This window comes from Sycon ciliatum, chromosome 8, assembly GCF_964019385.1.
Source record: "Sycon ciliatum chromosome 8, ocSycCili1.1, whole genome shotgun sequence".
In the NCBI taxonomy this organism is placed as follows: domain Eukaryota; kingdom Metazoa; phylum Porifera; class Calcarea; order Leucosolenida; family Sycettidae; genus Sycon; species Sycon ciliatum.
This window is the reverse complement of record NC_088650.1, coordinates 18,816,658-18,840,265: the sequence shown is the minus strand read 5'-3', so window position 1 is coordinate 18,840,265 and position 23,608 is coordinate 18,816,658. Positions and strand designations below refer to the sequence as shown.

General features: G+C 47.5%; 1 protein-coding gene across 1 annotated transcript; it reads right to left on the bottom strand.

The window, feature by feature from the left end:
* Positions 1-1,385: 1,385 nt before the first annotated feature.
* LOC135824007 (vacuolar protein sorting-associated protein 18 homolog) lies at positions 1,386-23,549 on the bottom strand. Its single transcript, XM_065336897.1, has 29 exons — positions 23,417-23,549; positions 23,265-23,341; positions 22,067-22,182; positions 18,241-18,389; positions 17,524-17,608; positions 17,319-17,395; positions 16,737-16,846; positions 16,482-16,567; positions 16,068-16,160; positions 15,248-15,329; positions 14,719-14,808; positions 13,249-13,309; positions 11,839-11,939; positions 11,191-11,251; positions 10,417-10,481; positions 9,342-9,477; positions 9,009-9,158; positions 8,552-8,645; positions 8,026-8,099; positions 7,518-7,673; positions 6,913-7,059; positions 6,648-6,779; positions 5,485-5,606; positions 4,827-4,917; positions 4,201-4,322; positions 3,847-3,964; positions 3,316-3,344; positions 2,645-2,806; positions 1,386-2,272 (listed from the first exon to the last, which is right to left on the bottom strand). Exons 1-29 carry the CDS (start codon positions 23,528-23,530, stop codon positions 2,209-2,211), a joined length of 2,964 nt encoding a protein of 987 aa, XP_065192969.1. The 5' UTR covers positions 23,531-23,549; the 3' UTR covers positions 1,386-2,208.
* Between the last annotated feature and the right edge of the window lie 59 nt (positions 23,550-23,608).

Below are 23,608 nucleotides of genomic sequence, written 5' to 3'. Positions count from 1 at the left end.
CTTGTCGATGGCGGCTATTGATTTGGCCAAAGTAGTTTCTCCCTTCTATTTGGGCATGTTCGTGCCTGATTTGGAAGTGACAACAAGCTGAATTCGTATCTAGTCGAGTAGATGAAACGAACTGGGGAAAAAAATTGCGGTACGCTCAAGGTCGGAACGAAAAAAAATTCTAACAGGATTTTTGGTGCCTGGCTCACAGTCTATAGAGTAGTAGCAAGAGTACATAACCCCCCCAGAGTGTGCAACGCCTGATCCAGCTCTGCATAGGGTCTTGGTCGAGCGGAATCGGATCTTTGCGTCATAATACCGTACACATCTGAGGGGAACCCGGGGAGTCGCGGGTACTCTTGGATCAAAAACAATGGTGCCCTGCCTCGAGACCGGCCTTGCGCTGGTGTGAAGTGTACGCATGACATCAGAAGATCCGATTCCGCTCGACCAAGACCCTACACAGAGCTGGATCGGCGTTGCACACTCTGGGGGGTTATGTACTCTTGGTAGTAGCATAGCAAATCAGCACGGCCGGGTCCGGGTCGGTCGGACACAACGGACGTGCCGTAGATATATATCTACGCACTACGGTACGAGTTATAAAGTCGGGAATCGTACTTTTTTGTTGCCGATCCCGGCCCGGCCGAATGATGCATGCAGGACTCGTACACTAACGCAGCGTGCAAAGCGAAGGCACGTGCCTAGTCACGTGGTTTGATAGCACTTGCCGGAAATACCGGTAAATGCCTACGTGTGTAGCCCAAATAATTTGCCGGCTATGCTTCCAGCAAAAATATCGAAATTTCCCACGAAAAGAAATTGCTGGCAAATAATTCCGAGCAAAATATCGAATATACAGAGGACTCGGCCGGGATCGGGTGTGTTTTGGCAATTTTATTCTAATTGAAATTTGAAATCATGCTACAAAATCCGCAAAATATCGAATATACAGAGGACTCGGGTGTGTTTTGGCAATTTTATTCTAATTTGTTGGTTTCATCGGGCCAAAGTTGTGCTGAAATAGCTCGTGTAGGTTGTGAGGGGTATGTAAATTTGAAATCATGCTACAAAATCCGTAACACTGACACCATTTTCAGTTTTGCTTTCCTCATCAGAGTCACCGTGTGCACAGGGCATGCCGGCAGTGCATGCACGTACAAAAGGCATTCATTCATGCGCACGGAGTGTACAATGCAGATTCCCCACCACTACAACACTTTTTTGAAGACGTGCGGTGCGGAACTGCGGATTGCGTGTAGCTTCACAGACAGAGCTAGCTAGAGAGTGTGGTAATCCTATGTAATGTTCATGTCACATGAGCAGCTACAAGAGGAGTAGATGCAGACCAGCAAGCCCTGTGTACCAAGGCCAGGGTGGTCTACGGACAGAGTGGATGCGAGGTTGAAAAGGATTGCAAATTGCGCATGTAATCATTACGTCAATACTGATCAATGAATCAATTCGACGTGTGCAGATAAAGGAGCAGAATTGAAATAAACAGATGTAGTCTTGACACGATCGAACAGAAATCAAGGTCACACACACACACACACAAGCATAAATTCTTGACACGGCACGGTTCGAGAGGACAGAAAATAGAAACTCTCTACACTACAGCGAAGGCCATACACATGAGAGTACAAACAAGCGAGTAAGGAGCTTCATGGCCATGACGTAACATCACAACACACATTGCTTCTTGAAGATTAAAAAAAAAGAGATATGCAAGTACTAGGTCAAAAGCAGAAATCCAAGCCAGCGGTCTTAGGAGTAAAAATAAAGATATTTTGCAAATTGTAGACTATACAAGCGGATAGCGTAAGATTTTCTCAGGGCTCGTGACAGCTGCCTGCTGTGTTATACGGCGCAAGCAGTGAATGTCACCGTGCGAACGGTTTCATGATTTTCGTGAGATAAAGTGTTGGTTTGTTTACGTGGCAAGACAAAGGGCCACAGCAGCAGAGCAATGTACAGAGCAAATCGCAGAGCAGGTCATTACATGTACACATTGAATGTGGGCAGCCAGGGATGAGAGTAGGGAGGACTCAAATGTTGTATTTACAAAAGGCAGTAGCAGATATCCAAGCAATTCTGACTGAGCTATATTGAGGTGTGACAACTTCATACGAACCGCGGTAACGTAAGTGGATCAGAAATTCTGGGGGCTTACATAAATGCTGTGGGGAAATTTGCTGTTCGACACAGCAAGATACAGACTCACAGCCAACTGCGAAGTACGTCGTCATACTCCTTTGGATCAATGAATGGCTTGTCAATACTCCTGCAGCAAGGAAAAGGAGAATGAAGGGGTTGGTTTATTAGAGCAGTACAACACACAATGCAGAAAGGAGAATTGCAAGCTTGTCTACAGTCACTCCCTCCAACATGCCCGCGGCCGACCACTCTTCTAATCGACAGCCAAACGGTTTCTCCTTGCTACTTTGTCCCTTAGAATGATTAAAAAATGGATTGATCAAAGATTGAGCAAGATTCGCCTATACAAGGTACTACAGTATTTGAAAATAAGAGCATGGTCTCGTACGCACAAGACTACAAGACATGCAGTGATGTGCTTGGAATCAGCAGTGGCTGTCTGACACATCCAAGACTAACGTTACATGTATGGGACAGCTGTGCCTGTGCATTGCCTTACTTGATCATGACCTCGCCGCAGAACACACAGTCCGCCGCCACAATGTCATCCAGCTCGGACTTCAGCTGCTCCACTTTGGAGAAGACGGCGCCGGTTTCGTCGGCTGCCGCAGCCGCCTGGGATTCCTGCGCCACGCGACCTTGAAGCTCCAGAACCCGTTTCCTGAAAACAAAACAAAAAATGGGACACAAAGAGAGGACAGGCACAAACAATGAATACTGGAAAGAAACAGCGGGCATGCATGGCACATGGCTGTCTGGGTGGAAATATAAAATCACAAAGAATGCTTTACTGCACACCGCCCAGTGTTTGCGTCACTGAATTTTCACGGTTTCTCAGAACAAGCGAGTTTATGATGGCACGTGCTTGCGGAGCACTGTGGCCAAACACACACATGCATCCTTTTTTTAGAAGTTTGATTTCACGCTGGTTTATGTTTGAGTTACTAGTATGTCCGTGTTGCAAAAAACATGAATACTTCGCAAACATTGTGCAGTTTACAGCCCCCACCCCAGATGCATCTGAAAACAATGGACCTATCCTATTGGCATGTGGTTTATCTAAACACTAGGGCCCTTCGCTCAGGTCCAGTAACGGTTGTGCACAATGGGAACAAGGCCTAGAGAGTAGGATGTGAGAGAATGGTTAATCTAACATCTACCGGTACTTACTTTTGCTTGGCACTTAAATGCTGTAGGACCTGATACAAAAAAAGCAAGCAAGGAAGAGAATGGAGAAAGAGCACACAAAGCTTACAGCAACACACATGTGATGTCTCAATACCAGGTACATGTTGCTCAAAGCCATCTTGTAAGAACATACACGCACAGTGATGACAAGTGATATCCAACCACATAATGTGACAGGCCGGAGATGAGCAGCTTGAGTGCTTCGAACACTGATCGGCTTTCAAATACCCTTTGCGGTGCTAATAAACGCGTGAAAATCTGCAATTGCAGTTCACTCCCCCATTTCCACCATAGCCTATTTTCTGTTTGCTTGATTTTGCACCACAAACACTGAGTTGTGCCATGAAACCGTTTACATGGAGAACACTAAATCTGGCTTTGCAAAATTTATTTTTCATTGCTATCAGGTTCGGCCTCATTTCCTCTGTGCTGCGCTGATGAGTCCACAACGGACGAAACAGTTCTGTCCGCAGATTGAGTAGAGAACACACCCGTGTAGGTCATAACATTTACCTCTTGAATTAGGCAGTCTGAATGGTACACGTGCTGGCATGGAAATAGGTAGAACGAGCGTGTAAGCAGCGGGTACGAACAGATACAGCAGTTCTCCGATGCCGACACAACGCCATACCTATAGGAGAAAGAAGAACATGACCAAGTGAACAGATTAGCAGCTGAAATAACCTAATGAGCCATTCAACAAAAATAATAGAAGAGAGGACAGTGAGTGAAAAGGACATGTCATCAGTGATCTGTGCAAACACAGGCACACCCCGAGAGAGAGAGAGAGAGGGAGAGAGCGAGAGAGTGAGAGAGAGTGAGTGAGGGAGAAAGAGAAAAAAGGACCACACATGCTGTTCTCCTTACTTGTTCCGCATCTCCTGAATGTCAGCACGAATGCCCTGAGCGCTATGCGTTGCAGCGTGCATGTTGCCCTTGAGTGATTCAATGTGCTCATTATACTCCTGTAGTGCATTGCAGATTGCCTCCTGCATGCAACAACACCATAGAGAGTGACAACAAACATAAGTTCACAATGGCGGGAAGCTTTGCTCTGCTGAAACTCTGAGTTTCATGGCAACAGGACCAATCACCAGACAACACTCAACGGCAACTCTGCTTTGTGTCGAGAACAGCAACAGTGTCGATGAGAAACTACAGTGCTGCTCAATGAAATCCAGTCAAGTCACTCATGCACGCGCCGCGCATTGCGCAGCCCTAGACCTGCGAACACTGGGCTGCGGAATGGTGCACGGCGCACACTTGAGTGACGCGACTGGATTTCATTGAGTAGCACTGTATATGTTCGCTACAGCAGACCCTGCAATGCAAGGTCACCTGCACTCCAGTAATACTTGTGTCATCAATCCACTGAAGTACTGGATCCAGTCGTAACAACACCACATGCATGCAAGCACGGCAACTGCGTGTAATGATTATGTATCACACGACAAACACTTGCCAACATTTACAAGGTCATTGATTCACTGTACCTTGAAGTCATCTATCGTGACAAAATCAGGGAAGAATGGCAGAATATCTTCAATCTTCAGCAAGTCACACTCGCTCAAGAACAGGATGGCCCTGCAAAAGAGTCAAGCAAGACACACACGGACGCACGCACGCACACACATTGCATAACACATACACAATGTTGCTCAGCACGTACACAATGTTGCTCAGATAGGCAAAGATTCGACAAGAACTGCTGGAGAAAAGAACACACCAAGCTCAGGGATAGAGCCAGTACTTATAGAAGAAGGAAGAAGCAAGACATTACTACGTATATTGCATTGAACTGTAGCACTTTCAAAGGCACAACATACATTCAGCAGCAGTGCAAAATAATACATGTATGTCAGCCCACAACACGCCGTACATCACACGCCGTGCTCTCAATCAGTTATTGTTTTCTTCTTTCCTGAATTACCTGAATCAGTGACACACCGCCTGAATCAGTGAATGGGATTGGTAAGAGCTTTGGAAGTTGAGTACTCCTACGTAATATACAACCAACACTCAGGTTACGAAAACAACCAACCAACGTTGACACCACAGAAAGAAGGATAATGATTGAAAGCATGGCCGTGAGCACCTTTAGTGCTGCTTTCCAGCGCAGGGGAATCCTACCATACTAGATGTGCGTCTTACTTTTTAATGTTCTTCTCTTGCTCCACTACATGTCTTGCGATCTTCAGCCACAGCTTCTTACGCAACGCCTCGTCAGACTCGTCGGGCTTGTTCGCAATCAGTCGGGCAAGATCAACATTCACCTGTACAGTAGCGATGCACCATAGTATACATACGCACACACACATGCACAAACACACGCACAAACAACCAGCAATGTGCCACGTTTAGAGTCTTACGGATTCTCCACAGTTTCATTGTCAGCACGCACGCAGAAGTACTCCGAACACAAGCTCCCTCCACAATGTATTCAGACTAGCACGCTCAGGTTAGATTGGCTGCACAGATCTAAAAGAGCACCCCTCACAATGGTATAATAAAAGTAAGGAATTTTCGGCAATTGATATCTGAGTTGCTTAGTACATTAGCAACAACCTGATATTGGGCTCCTGCTGATATAGGGCTTGAAAGTGCTACGTCACAGCATAGCAACAATTTCAAAAATTCAAAAATTGGATCCACTAGGATCCAGTTTTTGTATGGATCCAAGCACATTTTAAGCCGTCTTACTCACAGCAAGGTGATGTAACCAGTGAAACTGACTGATTTGGCTACTGGGGGCGGGGTTACAACTGGTGGCGAAGTAAAAGTCACCCCTGCATACGACATGAGTGGGTTGCTATGCACCCACATACTGAGGCAATAGCAAAGTCACACCTTAGTGGATCCAAAATAGAAATCTGATATCAACTTACTACTCCCTGGCCGTTTTTGACGTCATCACTTTCAAGCCCTATTAAACAGTACACCGGTGGTGTGTGTGTGTGTGTGTGTGTGTGTGTGTGTGTGTGTGTGTGTGTGCGTGCGTGCGTGTGTGTGTGTGTGTGTGTGCACCTAGCATCACAGTACTGCTCAATGAAATCCGGTCTCGCTAGCCAGTTCGTGCTGCACGCTATGCAGTGCTGACCCAACCAAACACTGGACCGTGTACGGGCACAGAGTGCTTGAGGCCAGGATTATTCATGTGGCCCATTACAGCAGTACAATGCAGGTACTAGTACTGAATACGACAGCGACTTGGCTAGGAGGCCGGGAGTGTGCATGTGGCACATTACAGCAGTACGATACATGTACTCATTAAGAGAGAGAGAGAGAGAAAGAGAGAGAGAGACGACTGTACTTACGTTGAGTGCCAGGTCGACAGCCTCCTCATACAGTCCCATTGTGCTGTAGAGATGTACACAGGCCTGCGCACGGCCATGCTCAGCACACTGGCGTAGTGCATACTTGATGTCGTAGCACGGCTCAGAGTGCAGCTGTACAGCAACGACAACAGTAAGAACTAGGTCATGAAATACAGTGCATAACATCACATACCCGCGTGAGCACAGCCTTGCACAGTGCGGCTCAATGAAATCCAATCAAGTCAGTCAATACTACATTGCTCACCTGTCCCTGGTTGAGGTTCAGGAAATGCAACAGTGCAGTGTCATCCTCCAGCTTAGCGTACAGAGAGAGCAGGTAGTTGTGAATGGCCATGTCCTTGTTGCCAATCTTGTGCACACAGTATTCCAGGTAGCGGATTGCTTCATTGGCCTGCATCAGAACACACAACAATGTACGTGAACACACACACACACACACACACACACACACACACACACACACACACACACACACACACACACACATACACACACACACACACACACACACACACACACACATACACCCACACACCCACACCCACACCCACACCCACACACACACACACACACACACACACACACACATACACATACACACACACACACATACACACACACGGAAAATAAGGGATGGAACGCCAAGGCTAAGCATGCTTCTTACAAGCTACAGGCTTGAATGGCACACCGAGAAAGGAGACAGTCACTGCGAGTGAGCATCTCAGCCATGTATAAACCATCACAGTGATTACAGTGACAAAACTGGACACGATAACGCGCTGCACACGAGCAAATGGCCATACCAGACGGGCATTACATCTCAAACACACGCACACACCGACCTCCTACCTGTGGGTTGGGTGACTGTGGTTCATAGTGGGTAAGGGCAGGGATGAGAAAGCGTGGGTCGATCTTCTTATCCAGTGAGATCCAGGCTTCCACCAGCGCGGTCGGACAATGCTTGATCAGAATTGGGCTGAACTTGATCACAAGTTTGACATCGCTCTATTCACAAAAACAACAGTGAACAATCGACAACAGATCCACAAGTATGAGCTCAAAGAGCTTGCATCTGCACATCCAATACGGTGACATAACATGATCATCATCACGCCACTGGTAAGCTATCATACAGTGTGTGTGTTTATGTACATGAGTATGTGATCATTCTCCACTACATTTGCATGGACACTTAGGACATGAGCAAGAAGAAGAAGTTTAGAACGGCAGGTGGCTCTGCTTCAGTGTGCGTAAACTAGGGTGGACAGCAATAAGTCAGTTTCTGGCAATAGGCACATGTGTTGCGCTGTGCTACGCTGTACGATAACTACTAGGTAATTGAGCGTGGTGCACTCACCTGCTTGGTCAGGACCTCCAGGGCAGCTGGATAGGCCTGCTGCTGAATGTAGTGACTGATTACACGCTCAAAGTCTGCTCAGAGCAACAGTGTAAAAACAGCAGACGCACAACCATCATGAACAATAGAAGCAACAACACCAGCACCACTACAACAGAACATTGAGAGGGATAAGTGGACAGAGTGATTGTCCGTGCACCAAAAAAGAGAGAAAGTTCTGTGTACTAGTGGTCACAAACGCTGCCTTTACCTGACCGAGAGTGCTGGGAAAGACAAGCGGTGCAGCAAAACCTACTGCCACTATTCCATCATGGATAACTAGCTTGCTGATAATGTCTCGTGCGACCTCACAGAGGATAGCCGGCAGCCAGCAAGAACATTCACAATGCAACATACCCCCCCCCATACACCCCCGGATTTAACGAAAGTATTGCATGGAAAACCCAGTCTAATGGAGTCTCATGCGAACCATGAAACAATTGTCTTGTGCCCAGGAATATAGTAGTACTGCGGTGCGCCAACCCACCTTGCATTAGCATGGCAAAGAAGACCAAGTCCTCAGTATTGCCATGGCTGGCGATTAGCTCGTAAGCAACGTTCCGACTGCTGTCCAAGCATGCCTTCAAGCACACACGCACGCACGCACGCACACACACAGGACAGTAGAACAAGAACATATTATTAAAACAAAACGACAGGATACCCGAGCTTCCACACCAATATACGTTTACCCATGCTTCTAGAGTAATTCAGGAAACGTAACAGGAATCATCTGCAGTTATCGTCGCATCAAGTAAAAATGACCCCTCTGAAATGAAATAGACTGGTATTGCACAGGAAAGTGAAAGAGACACTTTGTCTCCGCAAGTACCCACATCCTACTACACTATGCGGCTTTGAAGACAGAACACGGGTTCCTTCAGAGCCATCGCCCAGCGGTTGCCCGGAGCGGCAGAGCCTTTCCTCACAAATCCCATGCTCACCTTGACCCGTGGTTGCCTGAGGAAGTCGCGGAAATGGCGCTGCGTGCGCAGAATGTCCTCCGCCGGCGCGTTCTTGTCCTTCAACTCTCCCAACTGAGTCAGGTAGATCTCAATCAGCCATGTCACCAACATAGTCTGCTGAGTCTTGTCCTGCAAGGAGGGCAGAGCACACATACAGTTAAACGCAGTATTAGTGCATGAATTTTTCATGAATTTGCCTTGGCTCACCATCTGAGTTCTGAATTTCTAGTACATTTTCAGTTAGGTGTATAGGTTTCCTTTGCAAGCATATATCATATGCATATTGCACTACAACTCTGCCACAGATGTTACCTCTCTCTTGAGCGAGTTGAACTTCTTGAGCAAGAACGTCTTGAGCGGCTCTCGCTCCTGGACGCGTAGGAACTTCAGTGCGACTTCTTCAAACATACGCTGAGTCATGGCGAACAGAGCTGCAGACTGGTCGTACCTGCAGACAGTCAGCAACACACACAATACAACAAATACACAGCCAAGGCAGAGAAGTTCAGAACTGTCACAGTGTACGGTAAAAATCCTCGATATACAAGCCATTATTAGGTGATGACCGATCAACTAACCAAAAACCAGCCAGCCAGCCCAGCCCAGTCAACAAACCAACTGGCCAACCAACCAGCCAGCCCAACCAACTGTCCAGCCAGCCAGCCAGTCGGCCAATCAACCACGAGCATAAGAGCAAGAACTAGAATACTAGGGAGGTTTAGTCCCACGTAATCCGTGGGTACTTTACGCGTGTGTACCACGTGATCCTCAGTGACCCACGTACAGACGTTTTCTGATTCCGTGTATGGAGGCTCACCCACGTTCCGCCAGAACATGGGTGAAAATCAGAATGGAGCGCATTGTGCGAGCTGTGAGGGTGCTCAGCTGAAGAAGGTTCCGAAGCACGAAATCAAAATATTCGATGAGCTTCTAAGCTTCGTCTTTGACCAGGTTTGGGCCTTTCGCTTCATGCCTTTGTTTGTTCCGTGTGACTACAGCGACACAACATTGCAAACGTGGGTCCATTGCAGGAACTTTACGTGTATAACCCATGTTCCCGTATCCGATACGTGGGACTAAACCTCACTACTGTATGCCCAAAGGGAAGCCGATGTGCCCATGACACCACCGACCCAACGGCAAGGCTGCACTGCCGATCAACGGCTGTGCTCTACAGATCTGATAGCTAATCGAATTTCAGAAATTTTAGGCATTCAACATTTCAGGCATGAGGGCAAAGGACCAGGTTAGGTGAACAGAAATGTTAGAGAAATAGCTCCCTAGGATGATGTGTGTCAGTGTTTGTGTGTGAATGTCGATATGTTAGGTATGACAGAGAGGCCGTGAAAATAAAATACACCGATTTTTACGAGTGCCCAGCACTCACTTCTTCTCATCGAACAAGTGCTCGGCCTGCCTGGTGAGAACGTAGTCCATTTGCACGGGGTCATTCTGCATGCACAGTCACAGGAGAAAGCAACAATAGTCTTGTTTCTGCTATCAAAATAAACTCTAACAAAATAATCACCCTAGAAGTACACAATTTTGTTACAATTGAAAAATGTTGACCTTTCATAAGGAACTTACTTTCACTCTTAGATTTAGTGAGGGGTGAAGTAGAGTCAGGCTAGCCTGACTCATGCCTAGTTACCATCATTCTCAAGGTTTGAGAAATACCCCAGCAAAAACACTGGAGTGAGTAGTCCCTTGAAGAAAGAATTCATATCACAACAGAGTGTACAACCTTACAATTAGGGGCGTGCACGGGTAGTCGGGTACCCGTGCTACCCGTGAGGACCTCGGGTAGTCGGGTACAGGATAGTACCCGAAAACCCGAAGTCGCAGACGACATCATGTGCAGTGCATGTGTACAAGTTCATGTAATACCCCGCATGTCCACCCAGTGTGTAAGGGAAGGGGTGCAGTGTGGTATTACCATGGAAACATTACCCGATCGGGTACCCGTGCTACCCATGGAAACCTACCCGAACCCGATACCCGAAGAAAACGCTACCCGACTCAGCACTACTTACAATGGTCCTGTTCATATCCTTCACTTGTACGAAGTAGGGTTCGAACTAAACTTCCACCAGCTCTTCTTGCCCGACACAATTAACAAAAGTTAATTCCAAACAAAACACACACACACACAACACTGTACCTTAGCATAGTCTTTGGCCTTCTCGTATTCGCCTTGCTCCAGATAGATCTTCCAAATATCACTGCAACAGCGGGAATAACAAATTAGAAAAAAATGAGATGCTCACAGTGCCGTGATAAACGCCAGCAGACAGCAGAAGGAAAGAAAGGGAGACAACTGCACAAGTACAGACAGTACAGAACAGCGTGTTCAATTAGTACACGTACAACAACACACAGAAGTGCAGAAGAAATCCCTCCCAAAACAGTGTTACTAGACATAATGGGTGATCAGGCACGTATGCACAGTGAGTTTTTTTTGTCTTCCATGAGATGCTCTGTGCCCAGTGTATTGAGCACTGTCTCAGTATTAATCGCTACGTTTCTGGTCAGGTGAGAGCATACAGACACAGGTGGTGGCTGGTTTCAGCGACCGCCCGTGGCACCGGGCTATCGTGCTCTTTGAACGCAGGTGATAACGTGCGACCCTTGCATTTTCAGTACATTCAGTATCAATGTGCGACCCTTGCATTTTCAGTACATTCAGTGCCACAGAAAAGTGGCTGTGTGTGTGTGGGCCAGTTGGCTGCTACCAGTAAGCTTGAGCAGGCTTCACCAGTACTGGAATGTGAAAAGGCGGGGGGGGGGGGGGGGGGGGGGGCATGCTCACCGTGACTCGCGGGAGACCTTGTAACGATACAGGCGCATCTCTGCATACGCCAAGGGACCGCCGCGGCTCGCATGAACCATGCCTCTCATACCTCCCGTTTGCTGCAAAGAAAATATTTAAAAAGCACAGAAAAATAAACAAAACAGTTTGTGTTCTTACAGTTCACCGAGTCTTCAAGCCATCTTTGAAGCATCCCGGTTAGTGAATGTCCTGCTTGCAGAGGTGACGGTAAGGCTTGAACTTTCAAACGCTCATCTAAGCCACAGTGCAGAATGCTTGCTCGTGGTATTTCTTGAGTTCGAAATCGATGCATAACCCCAGATTTACCCGAAATGTGCATAAAAGAAACAGAAACTGTAGAGCAGGCAAAGAAAATGCACAGATAGCACACCAGGGGTAGATAGATTTGGTGTCACAAGAGAATTTTCGTTTCAGTTCGTCCATTTGCGATAAGAAAGAGTTCCGTTTCAGCCCTAGTCGTGTCTGTTCAATTCCAAGAGAGTACTGTATACTCCTGTCCCTGGGGAAAATCGCGCAAAAAATCGCGGGAAAAAATGCGGCATATGGCATAATTTGCAGTGAATTTGCAGTAAATATGCGGTAAAGATGCGGTGAATATTATTGACATGCGGCAAGTTTGCAGTTGATATGAGGCAATTTTCAGTGAGTATGTAGTGAAATCAATCAGTTACAAGTCTCTGGTGTAAGCACTCGTCATATTTGAGTACAAAGCCGCCACGATGAGACGTTGCTGACCGAACAGTGCACTGTGTGTACAACAAAAAAGTTCAAAAATCGCGGGAAAATCGCGGAAAATGCGGTCTTTTAAAAAATCGCAAAAAATCGCGGAAAAAAACGCGGCCGCGGAATCGCGATTTTCCCCGGGGACAGATACTCTGAACGATATGATTGGAGAGTAGTCCACCCTTCCTTCAACAAGTACTGTTGAAACCCAATACATGTACCACGATGGTGGGGAGTAGTTGTCCATTGCAAAGAGAAAGACGTACAGTGCAGTTCAATGAAATCCAGTCGCGAGAGTCAAGTTGGCGCCATGCACCTTTTCGCAGCCCAGTGTTCGCAGGTCTAGGGCTGTGCAACGCCCGGCATGGCGTACTTGAGTGACTAGACTGGATTTCATTGAGCAGGACTGTACTTACAACATTCTTGCAGTACTTAAACATGTACCGTACAAGCAGAAATATTCGTCGGGAACATAATTCCACCTTTTCTCGTCGAAGGAGTTTTCATTTTCAGACTACACATCGATGAATTTAGCTTTTCAATACGTTTAATGGTCCACGGGCGAAATTTCGACCGGCTGAGCTACCTTTCTTTGGTAGTTGTTTGCGCTTGTACAGTATATTAGTTTTATTCTTCGCACTATCGAACCATCCAAGGCAAACTTACCCTCGGATTGATTGGTTTTTCATACACAACCTGGTCATTCAACACACAGATTGCCTCAAACCTGCAAGCCAGTCAAAAGAAGAAGAAAAACAAGAACACCAACAGACACTCATGGATACTGGCATGTCGCAAGCAAACTCACAAAAAGAGAAGGGAGGACAGTTTGAATCCGCCATGAGATTGCAAAAATTCACCACCATTTACTTCCTCCGCGTCATTAAAATTGTTGCTTCCCAGAGCGATTTTTCGAAATTATTTTTGTCCGCTCGAAGGGCAAAGAAATCATCTAGAAATCGAGGCAGAGCATTGTCGACGGGCCAAGCTTTAGTTTGTGACCCCCCGCTTCGCTGCACTTGCAGCTAAGGTCAACGTCTTCACCAGAGTTTCAGGCAGACCCTTCAGCACCCAACAATACGCTGAACAAGACGCGCGTTCAAATTCAGGTCAAGAAACTTCGTTTTTAAGCGATCCATGCCTCCAGGTGGCAGGCGATGAAGGCAAGCTAGCATTTTTCAAGTACACTGTAACGACCTTCCAGCGGGATAGGGTAAGCAGTTCCGCAACTTCTTTCCTTGGCAAGCGCTTCGCTGATTTTGTTGGTGTTTTCGGACCTGCTACCTTCGCAGCAACATGCGCCACAAGTAGCGCATTTTAGGAATTTCAGACCACCTTGTTCTTGCCATCGTCAACTTCAGCAGTTCGTATTCAGGAGAGATACCAGGATTATTATACCCGAGCTTGCAGTCTTGACAAATGCCCATGCGAACGATGTGGGACGGCACGAACTCCAGAAAACGAAATGTGCTCTGGGGCGGAATAGTGCGGAGCGCGATGAATTTGCGTCGTGCGGAAGAGAGCTCCGACAACGCCCGAGACCACCACAGCTTCAGTGACAAGTAGACATTGCGCAGGAAGGGTCACACCAGTGTTCGAACACAGAAAACAGTGATTCCGACAGTCTGACTAAGACGAGCCAAGTCACAAATATTGCGATGTGCGAAGCGACAATTTTAATGACGCGGAGGAAGTAGGTCAGAATACGGTTAGACTAATGCCACGGGTCGTGTGAAAGTAGTGCAGGACTGGAGCCGCAGACGGCTTACACGACCCATTCAAATGCCGAAATCAGCTTCTCTCATCTGATAATTACGTGAGGGAGCACATCCATGCATACAGCAACAGTACGGTACTTTTCACATGGGATACCAGTCAGCGGTGTACTGATCAGTACTTTTCACATGGGATACCAGTCAGCGGTGTACTGATCAGTACTTTTCACATGGGATACCAGTCAGCAGTGTACTGATGAGTACTGCTTCCCTCCTGTGCGTTTGTTGCTTATCGTGTTCATGGTTGTATTCAATTTGTTTTGTCCATTTTGTTTTGCTTGTTCTTTGGGAACACACATGACAGCCCCGTGCTGTGTGATCAGTGGTGTTGAGCGACTGATCAGTAGTGCTCTACACATACCGGTCCTTGAAGAGGAGGAGAGCGTGGAACTCTGTCAACGCTATGGCAACCGGAAACTGAGGACTGGTCTTGCTGGTCTGTGTGGGAGATCTGAATGCACACACGGACACAAACACACAAGGCAAACACCAACGTTTGCATTCAAACACCACACACAGACACAGATACTACTGGGCCAGCAACTAATTACTTGACACCAGGCTTTGACATCAGGCCTTGAGGAGTAGTAGTACAGAGAGCATATAAGATTTCATATGATTTCACATGAGCTCACATGATTTCACATGAACGTGCATGGTATGGGTGTGCTGCAGCAACACTGTGACAGCGCAGAAACAAGCAGCCACCCTTGACTAGAGCGAGACAGGATTCAATAGCGAGCGGGGCAGAGCATTGACATGCTAACACAAAGAAGGAGATGCAATGAAGCGAGCTTAAGACAATACACCTCAGCAGGCTATTCCTACGGAAAGACTGCCAAAGACAATCCCTAAAGTGACGTCATGGTGTAAGTGGCAGCTTGGCTTACCGTAGCAATCGGCAGTTGCTTGTGACACTGTCCTGCGGGCCTTGATCTCTGAAGTCCAAACTTCCATAGTACACCCCGGGCTCTGTAAGAAACACACCACGAGTACGTCAATACAGCACTTGGTGTTGCTGACATGCACCACGCGGAGCATGTAAATGCATAGCCGTGTGTCTGATTGGTGACAAAGCTAACACTCCTAGCTAAGACTAGTGCACGTGATGCATACATATGGACTGTAGCTTATGCATACAACCAAGAGTACATAACCCCCCAGAGTGTGCAACGCTGATCAAGCTCTGCATAGGGTCTTGGTCGAGCGGAATCGGATCTTCTGATGTCATGCGTACACTCCACACCAGCGCAGGGCCGGTCTCGAGGCAGGGCACCATTGTTTTTGATCCAAGAGTACCCGCGACTCCCCAAGTTCCCCTCAGATGTGTACGGTATTATGACGCAAAGATCCGATTCCGCTCGACCAAGACCCTATGCAGAGCTGGATCAGGCGTTGCACACTCTGGGGGGTTATGTACTCTTGATACAACATGCTTTGCACCGTGTACCTGCATATGAATGTAAAATGAGATGGCAGAAGTTACGTAGCGCAGACACAACAACAATTATGATAGCACAGAGTGGCAAGATGTGTGTGTGTGTGTGTGTGTGTGTGTGTGTGTGTGTGTGTGTGTGTGTGTGTGTGTGTGCGTGAGTGTGAGTGTGTGTGTGAGAGAGAGAGAGAGATAGATAGATAGAGAGAGAGAGAGATAGATAGAGAGAGAGAGAGAGAGAGAGAGAGACAAGGAGAAAGGAAGCAAAACCTTACCGGTCAGCCAAGCAAACGTATGCGGCACGGCATCGCTGGGGTACACCTGCAAGCTGCTGTAGTTTAGTGAGCCAGGCAGCTCAACAAACTTCACTGCACATTTGAGAGAGAGAGAGAGAGAGAGAGAGAGAGAGAGAGAGAGAGAGAGAGAGAGAGCAGTGCGTAGAAACGTGCTTAAATCTATTCATTCTACTAGAAAGAAAGTGGCAAGCCAGAAACGAACAGTCTTTGAGAGCTGCTCAGCAATTAAAAAAAACCACCCAACCCAGGAGAGAAGAAACACAAGAAGATGCATTCCTTCTCTAAGCAGTGTGGAAAGCAAGATAGCATCACAAACAACTGGATGCGAGCCCAACTCTTTTTCTCTGGTAAGGTGTCAGCAATGCAAAGGTTAAACCAGGGATTTGTACTTACATGCATTGGTGTCGTAGTTGCTAAACAACCACTGGAAGTATGGTGGTTCCGTTGTTGTAACATGCCCAATGAACTGATACAGTCGGCTGTGCACACAAGCAAAAGACAGGCACACAGATTCATCACCGTGCTCACACCAAGACCACACGCCTATTTCAGACTCATTCAGTGCACGTGTAATCTAGGCTGACACAGTCACAGTCACACACCCACGCACACACACACACACACACACACACACACAGCACATCTTACCTGGGCGTGGTGGCCATGATAAAATACTTCTTCTCACCGGACATAGATGGTGCTCGTGGAAACTTCTCCACCAGCAAACCTGTCACCGGCTCCGGTCCCAGTTGGTAAAGCTGCAAGCGCAAGGCCAATAAGCACCATGCACAACACAATCTATATGTTGATGATCACTAACAGGCGCGCACGCACGCACGCACCCACGCACGCACGCACACCATTGGACCATTGGACGCCCATCGCCGGAGGCGATGATAGCGATGCTACAGTAGAAGCCATAGCAGCTTGTGCTGGGATTGCACCATTCAACAGCTTGCAAGGCTGAAGAATTGACCGCCACTATTCAGCCTGGTCTACACCACACGGCTATGAAGTGGCTTTTTCTGGCCAGTGAATCCCACACACATACACACACACACACACCATGTACCACACAAGTACTGAGATGAGCATAATCGTGACAACTAAGAGCTAGCACGAGTCTATACCTCGTCATAACCAAACATGTTCAATCGAAGCTGGACCAGTCGGACCGACACACACTCAGTCCCTGAGCTCAGCAGCTGGGACAATGAACATGGCACGCACCTGTTTCCAATACTTTTCCGCCGATGTGTCGAAGAACTTGCCCTCGTGGGCGGCGATGTCTGTTTCATAAATAATACCTGTAGATCGCAGGGCCACAGAAGAACGGAGGAGGGTGAGAATTAGCTGGATATAAACTAATGCAAAAATGACCAGACCAGTGCCTGTCAACAGTGTCTTGGCTTAGGGCAGCAGAGCAGGAACCCACCTTTGCTGGAGCCAATCAGAATCTCGCCAGTAGAGGTCTCAGTGACCTTGCTACGATTCCATGCCACTGACTCGATTACAATGCCCTGTAGCAACAAGCACACCCAAGCACACACACAAGCACACCCAAGCACACACACACACACACCACGCACCCACACACGCACACACACACAACGGTGCGGCACACAGCAAACGGCAGAAAACGCACATGGAAACCATGATGCGATGGAGAGTCACTGCATGCATATCCATAGGATGAGGATGGAGAGCTGGTCTGGACGGACAACTGTTCAAAAGACAAAGTTTACTTTCATAGTCAGTTCTATAGTTAATTTCATGGGCATTGTCCCACAACATACACCATACACAGTCATTGAAAGCTAGTATGCACGGAGAGATAGAGACTTCAGTGTACAGTAAAACAGGAAAATGCAATCCCGTCTGTGTGTGTATAATTATGTGTGTGTGTGTGTGTGTGTGTGTGTGTGTGTGTGTGTGTGTATGTATGTATGTATGTATGTATGTATGTGTGTGTGTGCGCGCGTATGTGTGTGTGTGTGTGTGTGTGTATGTGTGTGTGTGTATGTGCGTATGTGTGTGCGTGTGTGTGTATGTGTGTGTGTGTGTGTATGTATGTATGTATGTATGTATGTATGTGTGTATATGTGTATATGTGTGTGTGTGTATGTGTGTGTGTGTGTGTGTACGCACTCACCTTGGCCTTGGCTAGCGACTTTGGCTTTCTGGTCGGACAGTGGATGTAGAAATTCTCGCCAGACTCCATGGCAACGATGAGATGCTGTCCGGTGTTGTCCAGGAAGACCTTGTGGATCTTCTCCTCAGTACGGCGCGTGACTGACACACCTATACATGTAGCATGCAAGCAAAGGAAAGAAATGGGCCACGTTCGGCAAAGAAAAAGAACGACCTTAGAGCTTTCACAAAAGATAGTGAAAATCAGGGAGTAATAAAAAGTTTTTTTTTACTACTCCCTGGCATGGTGAAAATGTCAAAGAAAAACATGGTTCAAATCTTCGGTCGCGAGTGCAAAGTTCGAGTCCAGCAGATAAGTTCAAGGTTGAAAAAATTGTTCGTCAGATCAAGAAGTTCTTTGGAGACATGTGCGCAGGTGCCAGCGCAGCTTGTGGAGCACCACGTTCTTCCCATGTCGTCCTTACCGTTTTCCGTGCCTCGATTCTCGCCCAAAGGCAGACAACTGAGCCCCGTTCGTGTGACAGAGGAAGCCGGCAGTGAACATGGACAGTGGTTGGCGCATGTTGTGTGATGTTTAGACACGTCTTCAGTTTCTCGCTCACATGTTCAGTTTGCGCCAAGTTTTGAGATAGTGTCTTCGAAGTGCACTTGATGAAGGAAGTCGAGGAAGAATTCAGCTTCAGTTGAGGCTCGCTGACAAAGAACCTCAGATCTGCAGAGGAGCAGCTACTAACATCCTTCCCTCTTCTCACTATCAAGAAGACAAGAAAGAATGGTCAGTATACTGACACGGTTGTTGTGGATGCAAGGGACTTCGTTCTGCCCACCTCGTCCGTCCTGGTTGAACTCCTCACTGCCCACAAGACGAAGGACACAGTCACTGCTGATCATGTTACTCAAAGTGAAGTTAAAGTGCCAACGCTACCTGTTGTTGATGGCCCTGCACGGAAGCCTGGTAGAAAGCCTCTCCATATCCTGTTCCCTTCCTTAGCACAGGCGGCCTTGAGCTATCTTCAGCAGCATGGGTGGAGCGCTCAAGAACGACGTAGAACTGAAGTGCCCAACTCGGTTGGCGTGTCACTGGGCAGTTTACGACATCATTTTCTTGAGGCAGTTCCGGGCCTCCAACATGCCGGAATAAGTCGAACGACTGTCCACCAACTGATGCTTCCACCTAATCAGGGTACTATCAACTCGTTCAAATACCATGGTGTGGTCCAGGCATGAGTGTTGCGAGCAAGCGCAATGATGTAGCGTCTCACAGCCATGCTCACGTTCAGCATTGTGCTGCCCAGGTAAACCTGTGCATGGAGTTTGCCAGTGAATTTGGGAACGAAGCAGTGTCTTCAGCTGTGACGACATGAATAATATCAACATTGGAGCTATTGCTGTCTCACGCTACCACCAGATTCGGCGATTCTTTGAAGTCGGTGATGAGCCGCATTATCCTGACCACGACTTTCCTCTGAAGAACAACAAAGTCATACCGTCCAGGTACATGCAGCTGGCGTGCAAGACCACACCTCGCCGAGGACACTCCCCTCGGTCGAGCAGTCTGCCGCCATCATGTTCAGAGCAAGTTAGCAACAGTCAGCGCGAGAGAAGCAACAGTCGTGATCCCAAGGCTGGTCTTGATAGTACCCAGGCATCTCCATCAGATCCTGAGCAGCAGCAGTGTGTGCATGACAAGCTGGGCAGACTTCACCGCACCTGGCCACGTACTGGTCCGTTGAGTATCTCACTACGGTCTTCTAAGTTCTTCTCATTGTCCATCAGCACTCACTGCCCGGACCTGGAGCCATTGATCTGTGCCCAGCAAAGGTGTGGCAAGAACACAGGTGTGCTCATTGTCTACGGTGGTCCCGACTGGAGCGTGAGATCGACAGTCACATTGATGAGATTGGGCATGATGTGGAAGAAGCTATATCTGGGCGCTCTAGCGGCTGTGAGTTATGCACCGTATCACAGTCGGTTTAACCCGATAGAGCATGCCTGGAGCGCATGTTCCAACGATTTGACGGGACTCGTCCTCCCAGCAACTGTTCCCGGTGAGGACACACCACCGTCCCAGCAGTCTGGACTCAGCCAAGAGGATGTCATGCAGAAGGAGGCCATTGTCCATGACAAGGCAATTGCCACAGTAGCCAGCCACCGGAAGGACAAGGTGTACAATGGCCACACAGTGCGTGCAGTTCCGATGCCATGTAGCAGCGTGAAGAATAGGAGTGATGCGAACCAACAAGACTGTCTTGCTGCTTTCGCAAATTGTGGTGTGCAGTCCCTCACATCTGACCAGGATATGGTGAATCTGAAGTGAGAGTACTGCTTCCTGATGGACCACATTGACCGGCGCAACTACCTGCTGGCGTTCACACACCACAAGTGCAGCAATGAGTCCTGCCAGCACTGCACAACTGAACCAGTTCGTGCCGCAGCTTCAACGAAACTCCACTACATGTATCTTTGGCTCCCTTTTTTTCCCTGTACAGCTGTATTCGCTTTGTATGTGTCATGCTTGATTAATTTACGACCTGTGCATGTGTATGGGGGTGTGTGCATGTACGGCTTCATGTGCATGAACATAAATACACATGTATATTATGCATGTACATTGTATTACGTATATCCCCAGTAATCGAACTCTGCCTTGTTCATTCCTGTTATCCGCCTGAGGCCTCTGCCTGCTCACATTGATATTTTTTAACTACACGATAATGCATTCACTTCAAAGTTGTATAGCCTAGCCCAGCAGTCAAGGCAGAGATCTGTATACTCTTGAAAAGTATTGTGCCGTCATCATCCCCTTCAAGATACAGTGGAGATTGGATATAACGACACTCCTTCGGGAGAAAACAAAATGTCGCTATATTCGATCTGTCACTAAACCCGATCTTCACATTTAGTATGCAATATGTATATCAAAATGACAGAAATGTATTGCAGATATGCATGTGCATAATATAATGCATATAGATTTTAGATGCGCATGTGCATGTGTCTTGCATGCATAGTTCAAGCCAAAAGTCATGCATAGCAACTACACCGCACGCTGCACTGCGGCTACCAGCATGCGTGGAGTGACCCAGAGGTCCGGGCATGTGACATAGACATGCCCCATGCATGCCAATCCGCCTGATACAAGAGGAAAGTCGATATAATCGATGCATTTTCAGGTCTTCGGGCACCAAAAAAAGTGTCAGTAAATTCGATTTGTCGTTATTTTCGAGGTCGTTATACCCGATCTATAATGTACAGAAAGGATTTGCTAAACGACTTGGGCAACATAATGATGTCGCTAAACTCGATTTGTCGTTATATCCAATCTCCACTGTACGTATTACGTACCTACCTGTACACACAAACCGTTCAATACGGAGGATTAGCAAGACGAAATTCGCGTTCGCGTTCGCTCTCCAAGGAAAGTCGAACTCAGTGACGGAATTCGCGTTATGAGAAGGATTAGCAAACAGAATTCGCACATGCATGATGTTGACACGACGTACTTTGTCTACAGACAGTACAGCGTGGTAAATTTATGACTGCCCTGATACGAATCCGCGATTCGTGTTCCGACTACTTTTCCGAACGAAAAATGCGAAAGTTCGCAATGCAGTTCGCGAACTGAAAATTGTTTGCGAACGCGAACGCGAATTTCGTCTTGCTAATCCTCCGTAATATAAAAAATACCGGTCCACTGCATAAATGTATGTATGTTCATTTTGGGGGGATATGAACAAATATTGTCTCTAAAAAAATATTGATAATTTACGGACGCCCCTAAAGTAAGTAAATACGCATGGTAAGTTTAGTTGGATCGCGCAACTTACGGACTGGCTCCTGTGGGTTGGTGAGCTGAATGAAGTAGACATGATTGTCAGCTAGAGCGAGCACAAGCGTGGCTGCGTTGGCGCTGATGTCAATGGTCAGCACTGATGCCGGTGGACTAAACAATAGCATTACAAGACAGCAATTGCAAGGACGCCGACGACAACGACAACGGCAGCAGCGGCAGGAGTTGTGAACGTAAATAGTAGTTTTTACTATCTATACCGCTGACCTGAGTGCATTTGCTGCAGAAATTAGTTCATACATGTGCACTTCCCATAGTACAACTCAACAGAGAGAGAGAGAGAGAGAGAGAGAGAGAGAGAGAGAGAGAGAGAGAGAGGGAGGGAGGGAGGGAGGGAGGGAGAGAGAGAGAGAGAGAGAGAGAGAGAGAGAGAGAGAGAGAGAGAGAGAGAGAGAGAGAGAGAGAGAGAGAGAGAGAGAGAGAGAGGAGGGAGGGAGGGAGGGAGGGAGGGAGGGAGGGAGGGAGGGAGGGAGGGAGGGAGAGAGAGAGAGAGAGAGAGAGAGAGAGAGAGAGAGAGAGAGAGAGAGAGAGAGAGAGAGAGAGAGAATATGTACACGTGCATGCGCACGCGCGCGCGCGCGTGTGTGTGTGTGTGTGTGTGTGTGTGTGTGTGTGTGTGTGTGTGTGTGTGTGTGTGTGTGTGCGCATCTGTGTACACAAAATGCACATGCCTACAAGCATATGGGCTCCTGTGGATGTCGACACATGCTGTGTGTGTATGTCCAACGTGTGTACCAAACAAAGTATGTCAATAACGAGGAAGCACACACATACACACACACACACACACACACACACACACACACACACACACACACACACATCTGTATCTCAGGTACAAGCACAACAGAATATTGTCACTGAATGAAGAGCTTGCTGGGAAAGATTATTGACATGGATTGGATACCCTATTACTCTAGTACCTCCAACAGGATTGGAAAGCCACGTACATGTATTGCACAAGTAATTCGCTTGTGGAGATGCACGGATATTTGAATTGTATGTGTACGGTAGGTGGAGCATGCAGCGAATCCCCCATGGCGTCACGTCAATTAATTTGAAAAATGAAATTGTTGTTTCTGGACAATTTGTTTGGGAATACAGCAGCCAGGGCCTGGTACAAGCGAACAGGTTGGGGCCAGGTCCACACTTGGCTTTTGATTTATTTCACCTACTTGAAGTTGATAATTTGGCGATCGAAAATAGGTGTTTCATCTCGCCGTCGCGTCTCCACGTAGCCTGTGGAAGCCACCTGCACACATAAACATGTCCAAATCTTGATTCCTGCACTCTCTCTACGCTCCAGCTTCGTCCAGCACGGTCAGACCTGTTCTTGAAGTTGTTCTGCATTGCCTCGGTATGGCCCTGAGCCATAGGAGGAGGATGCCGGCGCTCCCGAGCCGGACTCGGCTTGCTGGTATTGCTCGAAGATATTCGCCATTTCTGACTGATTTGTACAGGGAGCATGCGATGACGCTGTAAAGATGGCGCCCACCGTAGATTCCGTGACGCTTGGTTG

Excerpts from the sequence above, each read along its gene's own strand:
- LOC135824007 (XM_065336897.1), bottom strand. The coding sequence starts at position 23,530 with ATGGCGAATATCTTCGAGCAATACCAGCAAGCCGAGTCCGGCTCGGGA. Across the intron at positions 16,847-17,318 it reads CGGAAAAGTATTGGAAACAG|CTTTACCAACTGGGACCGGA; the intron begins GTGCGTGCCATG and ends TTGCGCTTGCAG. Across the intron at positions 5,607-6,647 it reads CTGTCGACCTGGCACTCAAC|GTGAATGTTGATCTTGCCCG; the intron begins GTAAGTACAGTC and ends GCTACTGTACAG.